The 14984-nt window shown below is 43.5% G+C and overlaps 1 protein-coding gene across 1 annotated transcript; it reads left to right on the top strand.

Moving 5' to 3' along the window:
* Positions 1-494: 494 nt before the first annotated feature.
* LOC147332127 (casein kinase I) lies at positions 495-14891 on the top strand. The gene is made up of 11 exons (XM_086288544.1): positions 495-712; positions 3199-3289; positions 3563-3673; positions 3874-4022; positions 4789-5017; positions 10505-10675; positions 10855-11003; positions 11107-11302; positions 11434-11573; positions 12467-12534; positions 12633-14891. Exons 2-10 carry the CDS (start codon positions 3214-3216, stop codon positions 12497-12499), a joined length of 1254 nt encoding a protein of 417 aa, XP_086144670.1. The 5' UTR covers positions 495-712; positions 3199-3213; the 3' UTR covers positions 12500-12534; positions 12633-14891.
* The last annotated feature ends 93 nt before the right edge of the window (positions 14892-14984 follow it).

Here is a 14984-nt window from a genome sequence, read left to right as displayed (position 1 = left end):
TCACCAAGCGCTTGCGCTAAAGTCTGACTGTTGAGTTTTCTCTGTATTATTTTAGGTTCTTTACCTTACAATACAAGGTTCCTTGAGGCAACTGGTGTTTTGGTGCTATATAAATAAAACTGAATTGAAAATGATTGGATTCAAGAAACGCCCTTTGGCATCAGATTTTAACACATGGAAGGTAGGAACAAGAATAATGGCAAAGTGAAAAACTGTGCAGGGACATAACCAGGGATTTTAAAAAAAACAAAAAAACTCTTGCATAATTAGTAGTAGTACTACATAATTATCTCATTATTAATGCAGGAGTATGCACACACTTGACTATTTACACTAAAAACGAATGACAGTAATAATGGTATTGGATAGTTATTCGTGAATGGTAAATTTGCAGATATAGGAGTCGTTATATGTGGCGTTTTCCTTTAATGGCAGTGCACTGACATTCAGGGAATGACATCATTGCGCTGTGAACACGCACGTCGTTAAGTAACGAGAGGGGGAGACAGACTCGAGCGGAGAACGGCCGTCGTACTGCCGGAGCATCTCAGGGACTATTAACAGGGAGTGCAGTCGACGACTGAGCTAAGAGCTGGGGGTATGAGAGCCACCAGAATCCGCTTCCATCCTCCACTACCCGGGCTCTTGTCCGACTGACAACCATCGGATCAGAACCTTCACCAACCCAGCTCTCGGACGAACCTAATATCGGGTGAGTGCTGGGTCAGGGAACCGGAGAAACCAAGGGGGAAAAGGGGCCAGATTCGGCCGAATCAGACGCTCCTATTCACGGCTTCCAAGAGAGGGGGAGGGGGCGCGTAGTAGGGATCTGCACAGGCTTGTCCAGTGACATACATGGGTGCGGTTATAATATAAAATGTGACGAAGTATAATATTAAATATTATTAGCTTTCTTTATTTTATTTTTTACAGTATTAACGGGGCTACGCGTATCACGGTTCCGTTTACGTATTTATCCTAGCTTACTCTTAGCAGCTAACTCTTAACTAACGTAGCAGCCTAGCGCTGATGTTTTTCACTAACGTTACTCGAAACGTCCTCAAATTATACAGAAACACTCAATAAACACTCAGTAAATACTCAGTAAATCTTAGCAATTAAAAAAAAACGTAACTGAAACTACGGCAGATTTGTTGCTCTTGCCTATTCGCCACTGGCTTGCTACTTGTCAAATTGCAAACAGGAAAGAGAAATGTAGCGTTGCCGTTATAAAAAAACAACAACAACATACATTTTTGTTGCAACTTTAGGCGATATTAACACACGCATTCAGCGTGGAGTCTGTAACACGCGAGTTGTTTGTGTAGTAGTGACAGCTGTCCGTGTGCGAGAGGCATAACGTTAGCTCTGTTCTTCGTGTGATTGTGAAATCTTTTGGCTCTGTTACAGTACTTGTTTTGTTTGTTTTAAAAGAGCGATAATCATTTCCAAGTATAGCACTTTTTTAAACATCCATCTAAACGATTACATGTACGGAAAACGCACGATAATTTAACTTCAGATTGAGGTCATTTTAGTGATATATTGTCTGTGTGTGTGATTTTTCAACCACAGTGTACAACATCCTCAGGACATCCTGTCTCAGCAGTCACCACTAAGACTCCCCCCAACCAGCAGATGTGTACTGTACCATCTTAACCAATCCACTCTCGTGTAGACGATTACTACCGTAATAGCACATGGTGTTTTTTCCAGTGCAGTGTGACAGGCTAATTCCACTTGCTTCACTTCACACAAGGCACCTTTGAAACCTCAAATCACAGACTCTTCACGTTACTGCAATAACTGCATTTGCTGTACTAAAGTCTGTCTTAGTCTTTTAGTAGCTCATGAGAAAATATCTCAAATAATATGGGTAGAGTCTTATATTTAGCGTCTTGTGCCACTGTTCCTATATGAAGTAATTAACCATTGGCACTTTCGTTGTACCCTTTAGATGTAACCTTGTGTTAGTGTTCCTCCCTAAATCGGGAGACCTGGCTGCAGCACATGAGACATGAACTCTCACTCTTTAATGACCCAGATCCATCTGCCTCTATCACATCTCCTAGCAGGCTGTCCTCATCAGGTAGAGTTCATCAGGATATGTACGGCCTTTGTGATGCAGTTGCTGCTGATGAAAAGCAAGGTTCAGTTGATCCATGATGGTGATTCCTGGGTGTTTTTTAGAGCTTGTGTCTGCGTTCCAGCAAAACTAATATGTGGAGTCATTTAAAGTTGGGATTTTATAAAGGTTCTTGAGTTGGCAGATGCAACACAGGGATTGGTGAAGAAGATGCAGGGCGTTCTGTGCTTTGCAAACGTTCGGTTGGAAAGTTGAGGGTTGAAACTCGAAAGCGACAGCATTTTATAAACGAGCGTCAGTGTAATATGATGTTTTGTTGCAGTAGTGTTAAAGGGTGGCGACAGTAGAAATGTCCATGCTGATAAAGTCTGTGCAGCGCTTTGTGGAGTTCATCACACAGAATTGTGTGAGGGCCTTGACATAGATAAAGCCAGTCAGTGGCTGGCTGCTCATGCCTTCACTCGCTTGGCAGTGCCAGCGCAGAACGGCAGAGAGCTTAGTCTTGCTTTTGCAATGGCTGCACAATGTGGCGTGGTGGAGCGAGCACTAAATAAGTGATGATCCTGCTCCGGCATCACGTGCAAATCAGCTCGACACACACGCACACAAAACCCCCCCCCAAAAAAGCTGTTTCATTTCCTCATGTGTGCCAAGTCCGTTGATTCTGGTTCACTCCACTTCCAAGTGGAAACTGGCATTTGTGCATGGCCTCTCTCTCTCTCTCTCTTTTTTTTTTTTTTTTTTTTCCTGTTTTTCTTTCTCCTCCCTTCCATGTTTTTGCTGATCTCACTGCAGCCGCCTCTCTCTCACCCCTAGCTGCCCTACAAATCTGATCTTGTATTTCTGGGCACCAGACAGCTGTTTGCTGATCAAGTGGCCCTGTTTGGGCCACATTCTGTCTCAAAAACATGTGAACACTTGAGTGCTGAGGGATCGGTACACATCATGTGAGCAGTTGACTGACCCTTGAGGATAAATTCCCTCTTTCTGCCTTTAGGGGAAAGTTCAGGAAATGGTCATGGTTATAGCTGAAGTGGTGAAAGAGGAGCGATGATGCTCAGTTTGTATGTTTGTTGCTTTATTTTAATATCTGTGTTTTCCCACTGTGACAGTGACAAGTTGGAAGCATGGAGCTGAGAGTTGGGAACAAGTACCGGCTCGGGCGAAAGATAGGGAGTGGTTCTTTTGGAGACATTTACCTCGGTAAGTTGAAGCATCCACTTTCTTTTTTCTTTTTTTTTTTCTTCAGTTCTTAAACGCTTTACCCAGCTTTCTGCCCGGTGAGGTTCTTTCCACATTAGTGTGTGGAGAGCCTCTCTTTTCAAACTGTGCCATTCCTTTTTTTTCTTTTTTTTTCCTCCTTTTTCCGGGGACTGAACTCAGATTTTCCTTTATGCTCATTCGTCTTTGGTCCTCGTACATGCAAAGGTGCAATTGTCTTGACTGCTGTGGGTATTTCTGCACGTGTCTCTTCAGGTGCCAACATCGCCACTGGTGAGGAGGTAGCCATCAAGCTGGAATGTGTGAAGACCAAACACCCACAGCTGCACATTGAAAGCAAGTTCTACAAGATGATGCAAGGAGGAGGTAAGAAATTAGAGCTTGGACATGCTTGTCAAGATTTTTCAACACATTCCTTCTTGAATTTATTGGCCAAGACGGCATAGGAGATGCAAATCCTATGAAATCTGCTAAATGTGTAAAGTGAAGATGACGATAAATGTCCAACCAGCAGTGTGTGCGCCACGATTCGGGGGCTTTGTTCTGATTTGATGTGTCTTCACTAGTGGGCATTCCATCTATAAAGTGGTGTGGCGCAGAGGGAGACTACAATGTGATGGTGATGGAGCTGCTCGGCCCTAGTCTGGAGGACCTCTTCAATTTTTGCTCCCGCAAATTCAGCCTAAAGACTGTCCTGCTTTTGGCTGACCAGATGGTATGCTACGAACCTTTCAGTTAAAGTCAGGGATAATTTTGTGATATGTGTGTTTTGTAATATTGGCCTTTTTGTAGACTTTGCTGGCCTAGATGTTAGATTTTATTGGTGGCTCTCTCTCAAGCACAACTGATCTCACCTTTTGTTCCAGCTGAAGCTTCTCTTTATACATCCTCTGGCACATTTTGCCTTGTTTTCATATCAATGGAATGAGAAAGCCAAGATGTATTGAGGGCACTAAGGGTATGGCTGGCTTTTTAGATGGGATGAGAACACATTTTGTCTACATAGCTTTCATTGCTGGTTGCAGGGATTTTAAAAAAACAAAAAACAAACTCCACAGGAAGTGGTGACGCTCAGTCTGTTGTGGAGATCATTTACACCAGTAGCTTCAGTTAATAGATATTAATTGCATATGCTGGGCAGGAAGTCATAAAGTGTAAAGGACAGCCGGAAGGTGATATGCAGTCTCACGCTGGTTGTTATGACACATTCATAACAACCACAAATTGTGAAATTTTTGGATTCCAGAACTTTTTGTTTTTGCATATTTATATAGTGTTTTGATAGTATATACTCAGAAAAGAAATGGTCATGTGACAATAACTGTTTTTCTGAGTCGGGGAAACTCCACAGGGGCAGTGCTGAACTCATGGGATGTAAAATATAAGATGACTTGTCATGTCCCATTGTAACCTTTGTTTTTACCTAGAGGCTTTTTGTGCTGCTAACATTGTTTCACCACTCTCCCACCTTTCCTCTCCAGATAAGTCGCATTGAGTACATCCATTCCAAGAACTTCATCCATCGAGATGTAAAGCCTGACAACTTCCTGATGGGACTCGGCAAGAAAGGCAACTTGGTGTACATCATTGACTTTGGGCTGGCCAAGAAGTACCGTGATGCCCGCACACACCAGCACATTCCTTACCGGGAGAACAAGAACCTGACGGGCACAGCGCGCTATGCCTCCATCAACACACATCTTGGGATCGGTAAGACTTGGAGGAGACACGTGAGCCTAATTTGCCTGCATTTTAATGAAGGCTTTGGTGTGTTGGATATGAAACCATGGTGTTAAATTTTGCAGAGTACTGCTGTTATTGAGTTATTTAGACATAATCTGAAGCATTTATCTTACAGCTCTGTATTGTGATTAATGTTTCTTACTGATATAGTAGAGAGAGCTTCCCTTAAGCAGAAAGAACTGTATTAAGGTGCCATGTTAGTTCAAGTTCAGAGATTTTCTGATGCACCAGATCTTTCCTTTTAAAATAATCAGTTATATGATTTAAACTGATACAGTCTCTCTGTAATGTTGTTCTTATGCTCGCTGTGGCCCCACAGTGTTTGTGGTCGTGCACCTCTCGAGTACTTAGTGCGCATGCGCCAACCAGCATGCAGCCTGTTACAGTCGCTCCTGCTTTTCTCTTAGTTTAGCTTTTTTTTTCTACGTATTCTTTTTTTTCCTGACTTGTATTTTCCTCCGTTTTCTATCTCTTACTCAATCATGTGGATTGAGAGAGTTTTTGTTCTTCTGGTGGCCGTGGAACTGTTACTTTTATCAAGGAACGGGACCGCGGCACATCTCCTACACGCACGGACTGTTTACTCCAGAGATCAGCTGATCGCCCTGATGCCGGCCGGTTCGCTGGCCAGGCCCGCAGAAGTACCAGCTGAAATTTGGAGGAAAACACATCGGGGATGCAGAGGTCAAGGACAGAAGAGAAGAAAAAAGGTGACGGTGAGACAGCGGAGGCTCGAAGCGAGGAGGAGGTTTAAACCGTGTCTGCCGTCTATCGTGATGGGTAATGTGCGATCGTTGGCAATTAAAATCGACGAGCTCTCAGCACTGGTACGGAGTCAGAGGGAATACCGAGAGTGTAGCCTGATGTGTTTCACCGAATCATGGATGCACCAGGACATTCCCGATGAGAATGCTTCCGTGGAAGGCTTCCACACTGTTCGGGCGGACAGGGACAGCATCGCTAGCGGTAAGCGTAAAGGAGGTGGGCTTGCTGTTTTAGTTAACAACCGGTGGTGTAACCCTGCCAACATAACAATCAAAGAAAGGATTTGTTGCCCGGACACTGAACTGTGTGCTGTTGGACTCAGGCCATATTATTTACCCAGGGAATTCTCTCACGTCATCTTGGTGGCTGTTTATGTACCCCCCTCTGCTAACCCCACAGCTGCATGTGACACTATCCACTCTGCCATAGCTCGGCTACAGACTCAGCACCCGAGTGCCTTTATTGTGATCTCGGGTGACTTCAACCATGTATCACTGGACAATACACTACCAACATTCAAACAATATGTGGACTGTCCCACCAGGGGAGAGAAAACTTTAGACTTACTGTATGCTAACGTCAAGGATGCATACAGCTCCTCCTCCCTCCCCCCACTTGGTAGGTCAGATCATAACCTGATTCACCTCACCCCCCGCTATGTGCCAATTGTGAGGAGGGAACCTGTGACCACCAGGACTGTCAGGAGGTGGTCAGAGGAGGCCTTAGCAGAACTACAGGGCTGTTTCGAGGTGACCGACTGGGAAACACTCTGTGAGCCTCACGCCGAGGACATCAATGGGCTTACTGAGTGTATCACAGACTACATAACTTTCTGCACCGACTCCATTGTTCCAGCTCAGACTGTTCATTGTTACCCAAATAACAAGCCGTGGGTGACTAAGGACATCAAAGCCCTCCTCAACAACAAGAAGAGGGCTTTCAGAGGGGGCAACAAAGAGGAGGTGAGGAAGATCCAGGTGTTACTAAAGGACAAGATCAGAGAGGCTAAGGACAATTACAGGAGGAAGCTGGAGTGGAAACTCCAGCAGAACAGCATGAGAGAGGTGTGGAGGGGCATGAAGACCATCACTGGATTCAGGCCAACCAACAGCAGGGGAACTGAGGGAGGTGAGAATAGAGCCAATGAGTTGAATCTGTTTTTCAATAGATTCGACACCACAGTGTCTGCTCCTACCCCCACAACCTCACCTGTAGTCAGCCTGGAATCCAGAACCACACCACTGTGCCAGCCTCTCTCTTCACATGGCGCTGTTGCCTCCTGTGAGATTCCTGACACCCCTCCCCCACCCATCACCTTCACTCAATACCAGGTTGAGATGCAAATGAGGAGACTTCACTCAGGCAAGTCTGCTGGACCAGACGGAGTGAGTCCCCTTGTCCTCAAGACCTGTGCCCCCCAGCTGTGTGGAGTCTTTCATAAACTGTTTATGCTGAGTCTGAGTCTGCAGAGGGTCCCGGTGATGTGGAAGACATCATGCCTCGTCCCTGTACCAAAGACGCCACGTCCCAGTGGCCCCCAGGATTACAGGCCCGTGGCATTGACCTCCCACATCATGAAGACCCTGGAAAGGCTCATCCTGGACCAGCTGCAACCCATAGTAAGACCACACCTGGATCCCCTTCAGTTCGCTTACCAGCCTCGTCTCGGAACTGAGGACGCCATCATCTACCTGCTCAATCGTGTCTACACCCATCTGGACCAGCCGGCGAGCACTGTGAGGGTCATGTTTTTTGACTTTTCCAGTGCTTTCAACACCATCAGGCCGACCCTCCTGGGTGATAAGTTAGCAGCGATGCAGGTGGATGCTTCTCTGGTGTCCTGGATTGTTGATTACCTGACAGGAAGACCACAATATGTACGTCTCCCACAGTGTGTGTCTGACAAGGTGATCAGCAACACAGGGGCACCACAGGGGACTGTCCTCTCCCCCTTCCTCTTCACCCTCTACACCACAGACTTCAGCCACTGCACAGAGACATGCCATCTTCAGAAGTTTTCTGATGACTCTGCGGTGGTTGGATGCATCAGCAGGGATGATGAGACAGAGTACCGGGCTGTGGTCGACTCCTTTGTCACGTGGTGTGAGCAGAATCATCTGCAGCTCAACGTGGCAAAGACCAAGGAACTGATCGTGGACTTCAGGAAGACCAGGAAACACTTGACCCCTGTTTCAATCCAGGGGGTCAGTGTTGACATTGTGGAGGACTATAAATACCTTGGAGTACACATTGACAATAAACTGGACTGGGCTAAAAACACCACAGCACTTTACAGGAAGGGCCAGAGTCGTCTCTATTTTTTGAGGCGACTGAGGTCCTTCAACATCTGCCAGAAAATGCTGAGGATTTTCTATGAGTCTGTTGTGGCCAGTGCGATCCTCTATGCTGTTGCATGCTGGGGGAGCAGGCTGAGGGTCGCAGATGCCAACAGACTTAATAAACTAATCCGTAAGGCCAGCAATGTTGTGGGGATGGAGCTGGACTCCCTCAAGGTGGTGTCGGAGAGGCGGATGCTGTCCAAGATAAAGACAATGTTGGATAACACCTCCCACCCACTCCATGACATGCTGGTCAGTCACAGGAGCACGTTCAGTGAGAGACTGAGATTACCGAAAAGCACCACTGAACGACACAGGAAATCATTCCTGCCTGTGGCCATCTCCCTGTACAACGCATCCACTTAACACACTGTTTGCTGCTACAACTACACATGTTTCTTTTCCAACTATTTATTTATGAGTGACTTATGTATGTATGTATATATATGTATATATTGTACTATTCTTAGTTAGTGTATTGTCCGTCTTGTCTTAATGTTGGTTTAAAATGGAGCACTGTAACAAAAAATAATTTCCCCCAGGGATCAATAAAGTATTCTGATTCTGATTTTGTAACCTAGCATGTTGCACTGCAGCCGCTGTAGTATGATCATGTTGATTTTCACTACTATTTTAATGATACTCAAGTACAGAAGCTCAGAGATGCATAGATACACAGGAGCTGTGCAATAGTTTGAAAACTTGAGACTTTGGACAGTGTTCATTGTAAAAAGTTTTCAACAAAGTCCTTGTTTGCAGTTTAACAACTTCTCCCTTATGCTACGGGGCGATCGTGGCTCAAGAGTTGGGAGTTCACCTTGTAATCGGAAGGTTGCCGGTTCGAGCCCCGGCTTGGACAGTCTCAGTCGTTGTGTCCTTGGGCAAGACACTTCACCCGTTGCCTACTGGTGGTGGTCAGAGGGCCCGGTGGCGCCAGTGTCCGGCAGCCTCGCCTCTGTCAGTGCGCCCCAGGGTGGCTGTGGCTACAATGTAGCTTGCCATCACCAGTGTGTGTGAATGGGTGGATGACTGGATGTGCAAAGCGCTTTGGGTCCTTGGGGACTAGTAAAGCGCTATATAAATACAGGCCATTTTTATGCTATCCAGCTATCTGGTGCTATCGTGGCGATACCTATTGTTCAACAGCTTCCTGTACCCTAATGGAGGGCAAATAGAAATAATTGTGTGATCATGACCAATGGAGACGATATACCTTAAAACGGGTTTATCCTTGTAAATATATTCATCTGCGTACACTTTTTGGTCAGACAGAAGGGAGAGAGGTTCTCACCCATGTGAGATGTGCGGCCATGCACCACTCCAAGATCCTAACTGCGTGCCATTTAAAGCAGATGATGTATGCGACTACCGAATGTTGATTGGTTGACAAGTGGGCAGGAGTATAGTGGGGTGCGACAGTGGAGTTGATCAGGAACGGGAAAATGGCGCAAAAAAAAAAAAAAGTAAAAAATCTTTAAGAGTCCTCTGTCCACACTTTAGTATTTTTTTTTTCTTCATCTGTTTCACTTCAGCTCATTCAATGCTCTTCTCCGTGGCCGGCTAACGAACCAACAACAACGTGTGTGTGTGTGTGTGTGTGTGTGTGTGTGTGTGTGTGTGTGTGTGTGTGTGTGTGTGTGTGTGTGTGTGTGTGTGTGTGTGTGTGTGTGTGGCAGGCTCCACAGTGGAGCTGACAGCAAGTGCACTCTCTCTGTCATAAGGTTTACATTTCATTGAACTGGTGTGACTGTGTTAATGAAGATGTGGTCTCAGTAGCCTTAGACTTGTGACTCAAAGAAATCTCATCAGCTCCACAGCAGATGTAGAGATTTCATCTAAACATTACTTTAAATGTGATTCTTTAGAGCCACTCTATGGCACTCATCTCTTTTTAAACCCTCTAGCACATACCTGGATTTGTGGAATACTTGGAATCTTACAAATTACTATGATCTTTTCCCTTTCACCAAATCGTAACATGATTGAGTTAAAGCACCCAAAAAAAATTTATGTTGTTTGAAGTTCTTCCTTGTGCTTAATATTTCTTCTGTGTAGAAATTTACTGACTCTAGCTCTGTTTTCTGTTTAGTGAAAAGTCCCTCTTATTCAGCCATTTAATTTTGGATGTGCCTCTTCGCTGCGGCATCGTTTTATCATCACTGTATCTGATATATATACAGGCTGTAAAGAAGGAAGAGTTATCTGGGACTGTGGGGATAGGGGGGGAAGGGTTCCCGTTGCTTTGTAATTTCATTCTGATGCTCTTTAAACAAATTTACAGGCCTTTTTGTAATGATTGTTATGATGACTAATGATCTTTCTTCCTCTCTCTCATGCGTTCTGTCTACAGAGCAGTCCAGGCGTGATGACCTGGAGTCTCTTGGCTACGTCCTCATGTACTTCAACCTGGGGTCACTCCCGTGGCAGGGCCTCAAGGCTGCCACAAAGAGACAGAAATATGAACGGATCAGCGAGAAGAAAATGTCCACACCCATTGAAGTTCTTTGCAAAGGATACCCATGTAAGTGAGGCTCACAGGGCGCCTCTGCGTACTACACATACCTCTGAAATTATTTTAAGATGTTGTATTGTATTTTCTCAGTATGAAATTGAATGCTAACAATTATCTAATCACACAAAGTTTACCGCTACAGTGAACTTTCTGTTCTACTCTCATTATTTTTATTTACCCTCTTACAGCTGAGTTCTCCACATACCTGAACTTTTGCCGCTCACTCCGTTTTGATGACAAACCAGACTACTCCTACCTTCGACAGCTCTTCAGGAATCTGTTCCACCGACAGGGCTTCTCTTACGATTATGTCTTTGACTGGAACATGCTCAAATTTGTAAGTTTATATCTACAGTTTCTAACTTGAACTATTTTCACCACATTATAATACGGCTACCTGTCAGTAGTTAGGCTTGAATGTGGCTTATCTCATCTAAAAGGGTGCCAGTCGGACAGCTGAGGATGGGGATAGGGAGAGGAGGACTGCGGATGAGAGAGATGAGCGGATCGGAGGAGTCCCTAGGGGGTCTGCATCACGAGGCCTCCCTCCAGGTCCAAATCCTGGAGCTCCCAACAGAGTCAGGAACGGCCCTGAGCAAGCCATTTCTAACCCTGCCTCTCGGGTCCAGCAGTCTGGTGAGTTTTCAGCCAACTGCTGCATTACAAGGAAAAAAAGAGGAAACAGAATAAGACGGACACCGGAGTATTTTTCTTTTTTCTTGAATATTTTTATCTAATCTAGGAGTTTTTTTTTTATTGTGTTTTAGGTAACACGTCACCACGTGCAATTTCTCGTGCAGAGCGAGAGAGGAAGGTGAGCATGCGGCTCCACCGTGGTGCTCCTGCCAACGTATCATCCTCTGACCTCACAGCCCGCCACGACCAATCGAGAATTTCTACGTCACAGGTGAGAAAAGGCCCTGGGGTTGATCAGGTAACCCACAAGGCTGGTGATGATAATAATTTGTTTTGCTTGTTTTTTTTACCTCTACATTTTTATTCTTGAGCCCTACTAAAGTAGCTTTGTTTGATTCTTATACTGGGACTTTTTGCAACATCTGTGTTCATCCACAGTCTGTAATTAGCCATTTTAGTTCCGTTCGGTTAAAGATTTCTTCTTTTAGGCTTAGCTCTGGCATCATAAACCTCTAAGAGTAGATAGCAGAGTGTTTAAAGTAGTCTGAAGCTTGAGCTTTTGACTCAGGCCTGATTATTTAAATAATATATATAATGCCACTTTGTACAGCATTGATTCGTCTAAACTGGAGTCGCCAAACTTCGACATTGAGAGAGACATTTTAGCCCCTCCTACTTAACAGAAGAAAAAACGGCATACAAGGGTGACAGAAGGTTAGACTTTGGGGGTAGGACAGGCAGATAGATGACTGATGTAATTGGGAGAGGATAAATTAATACATGGTATGTAGGGCTGCAACGATTCGCCCATATATGTTTTTGTAACTGCAATACACTACAGGACGCTATGGTGTAGTATCGCCTATACTGTCTGCCAAGACTGCACTCAATACTAACGAAGAAGAACAGCAAGGACAGAACGAGATTTAAAAAAAATACGAAAGCATTAACATTGTAATTAGCTTGCAAAGTTATCAGTGTTGTTTGAACTGTACCTAATGGGGTTAGGACATGATTGTGTGTGTGTGTGTGTGTGTGTGTGTGTGTGTGTGTGTGTGTGTGTGTGTGTGTGTGTGTGTGTGTGTGTGTGTGTGTGTGTGTAAGTAAGAGAAAGAGAGCTGTAATTGCTGACTCTTTATCTTGAATCTGTACTGTCCTCTGCAGGTCAGCGTGCCATTTGAGCACATGGGAAAATAGAATTTTCCAGCTCTGCATGCAAGTAAAACTGACAGGTGAGGTGTAGCGTGGTTTTTGTTTTGTTTAGTTTTTTTAAATATTTGCTATTTATCTGTAAATTTCTTCTTTAATGACAATACATCTCTTGTTTCAGGGCTTCAAGGTATAGTTGTTGCTACAGTTTATTTTCCTTCATTCTTACTTTGTTCTAAGAAAAGATGATTGCAAATGGACACATGGGTCTTTGGAAAAGGACTGTAACTCTTTCAGGATCCAGGAAAATACACGAAGGTATCCAGCAATTTTTTTTATTTTATTTTTTTTTACCTTTTTTTTTTCTGCTTCTTCCTTCCTTCTCCATGAACTTTCTTTACTGAACCCTGGATTATCACTACCACAATACAAATGACAAAGCTGCACCTTGACAGTTGCTCATACCTGCCCTCCTCTTCCTCAAAACATTCCCTCAGCATTCTGAAAAATGTGAAGAACTGTTGGCATCAAAGGAGCAGAAGGGTATCCGGGACATGCATGTGTTTAATCAAAGGTTGATTATAAGCTGACATTATTTTCCCCCCAAAAAATGTATTTTTCAATTTAGACACAGCAAAAACATCTTTTGATTTTCATAATGACATTGGAGTACTCTCCTGTTCTTAAAGGGGGCCTCTTATGCTCGTTTCCTGCTCCATATTTGAATTCTTTGAGCCTACTAATAGAAGTAGCTTTGCATGATTCACAGTTTATAATAATCCATGTTTGTCTTACACTGGGTCTTGCAGCCTCTTTGTTCATCTCTTCCCTGAACGGCTTCCCCCTCTAAGTCAACTTTTCTGTTTCTGCCAAACATAACAACTTTATTAGGATATGCCCTCTCTATGACATCACAAAGAGCCAAGACTAGAGAGAAACTGTCTGAAATTGGGCATTCAGAGCAGTCTGAAGCCAAAACATTTAGCTCATGGATTACTTATACAGGGAAACTACATACAGACTATGGAAGAAAATGAAGCATAATAGGTCCCCTTTACTGTTTGTTTTTAATAACCTCTTAAATAAATATAAATAAATGGAGACATGTAGGTCAGGTGATAGAAGGCAAAATGAAGAGTAACTTTGAAAAAGGAATAGTAAGTGATGTTTTTAGCTGCTGTAATGTTTCTGGTGAAGTAGCATTTGGTGATTGCTTGTCCTTCATCCCTTTTGTGATTACTTGCTGCCCCTCAAAACGTAGCCATGGAAGTCTTCGCCACCCCTTACTTGCCTGTTTTGAATCTTTTTTTTCTTTTAAAAATGTTAGTGGAAATGGTAAAGAATGACGGTAGATGACAAAAAAAATTAAAAAAAATAAAGACAGAACTCTGAAGTCTTGAGGGAAGCTCCTCAGGAAATTTTCAGCAAACTGATTATATTCGACCAGAGACCACAGCTGCCCACTTTGGCTAACAAAAAGTGGCTGCAATTTTTATGATAGTTCTTAACATGACCTTTTTTTATTCTTTTATTATTGAAGGTAATAGGGGGTACTGGGCAGGCTCCTTCAACATTTGGGATCACATTTCAGGGTGCGGTCTGGGAGGGGGGGCATCCAGTAATATACTATAACTATACTTTTTTTTTTTTTTCCCACACCCAAGTTTGTTTACTCCACTGTAAATATTTTTTTATTTCAATGTAAAGCCAAATGTGGTAATTTTTGTTTTAAAGTGTAAAGTAGAAAAATGGAAACTAACAACAGAAATAGGCATTTGAAGTTTGGGTATTTAAAATGCTAAATTGTGGGATGGATTACTGTTGCTGTGCCAGCTGGGTCATCCAACATTTTGTGTATGTGTGAAAGGAAGCGTGATACAGTGAATCCCTGCAAAGAATAATAAATTCCCTTTGTCTTAGTTTGTATGCAGTTTTTTTTAAATAACTGTATTTATGTTAAACTGTCACTCATCATCCTGTAATTTATTGGACGTACCTTCTATGTTTTTTGAATGCCTTTGTTTCTCAGTTGTTCAAAGCCTGTCCACCTTCATCGTTATTCAATACTTAGGGCTTTCAGTATCCTGCAAAAATAAAATGCCAATAGTGTGATGTCACCTTTTGGATTTTTATTTTTTTTTTAACTTCCAGAAACCTTGACGATGTCATTAAGAAGAAAGCTTAACTGATGCAATTTGCAGGGATTTGTAAATAGCAGTGTACTGTGTGTAATTACCTTTGTACAGGCCACCATGACCCAGTGGCATTGTAACTGTTGGGTTGGGGATGGTATGGAGAATGAGCCTATTTGGGGGGATTTCACTTTATGTATTGTGTACTGATATCATGTACAGTTCTTAAACACTCTTTATTTACAGTATTTGTGTATATTTTATGAAGTAATAAAAATTAATAACGTTGCTCACAATTTCTGACTTTTCATCATTTTGTTATCGGGTGCTGGGTGTGGATAGAAAGTTGCGTTATGTTCAATGGCCAAGCACGGAGAACGACAAAGGCGTGACTGCGCATG

The sequence above is a fragment of the Aulonocara sp. 'chitande type north' Nkhata Bay genome, linkage group LG4, assembly GCF_057382095.1.
Source record: "Aulonocara sp. 'chitande type north' Nkhata Bay isolate Kocher_YH1m ecotype deep benthic linkage group LG4, A_spYH_male_GT1.1, whole genome shotgun sequence".
Classification (NCBI taxonomy): domain Eukaryota; kingdom Metazoa; phylum Chordata; class Actinopteri; order Cichliformes; family Cichlidae; genus Aulonocara; species Aulonocara sp. 'chitande type north' Nkhata Bay.
This window is presented reverse-complemented; position numbering and strand designations above follow the sequence as displayed.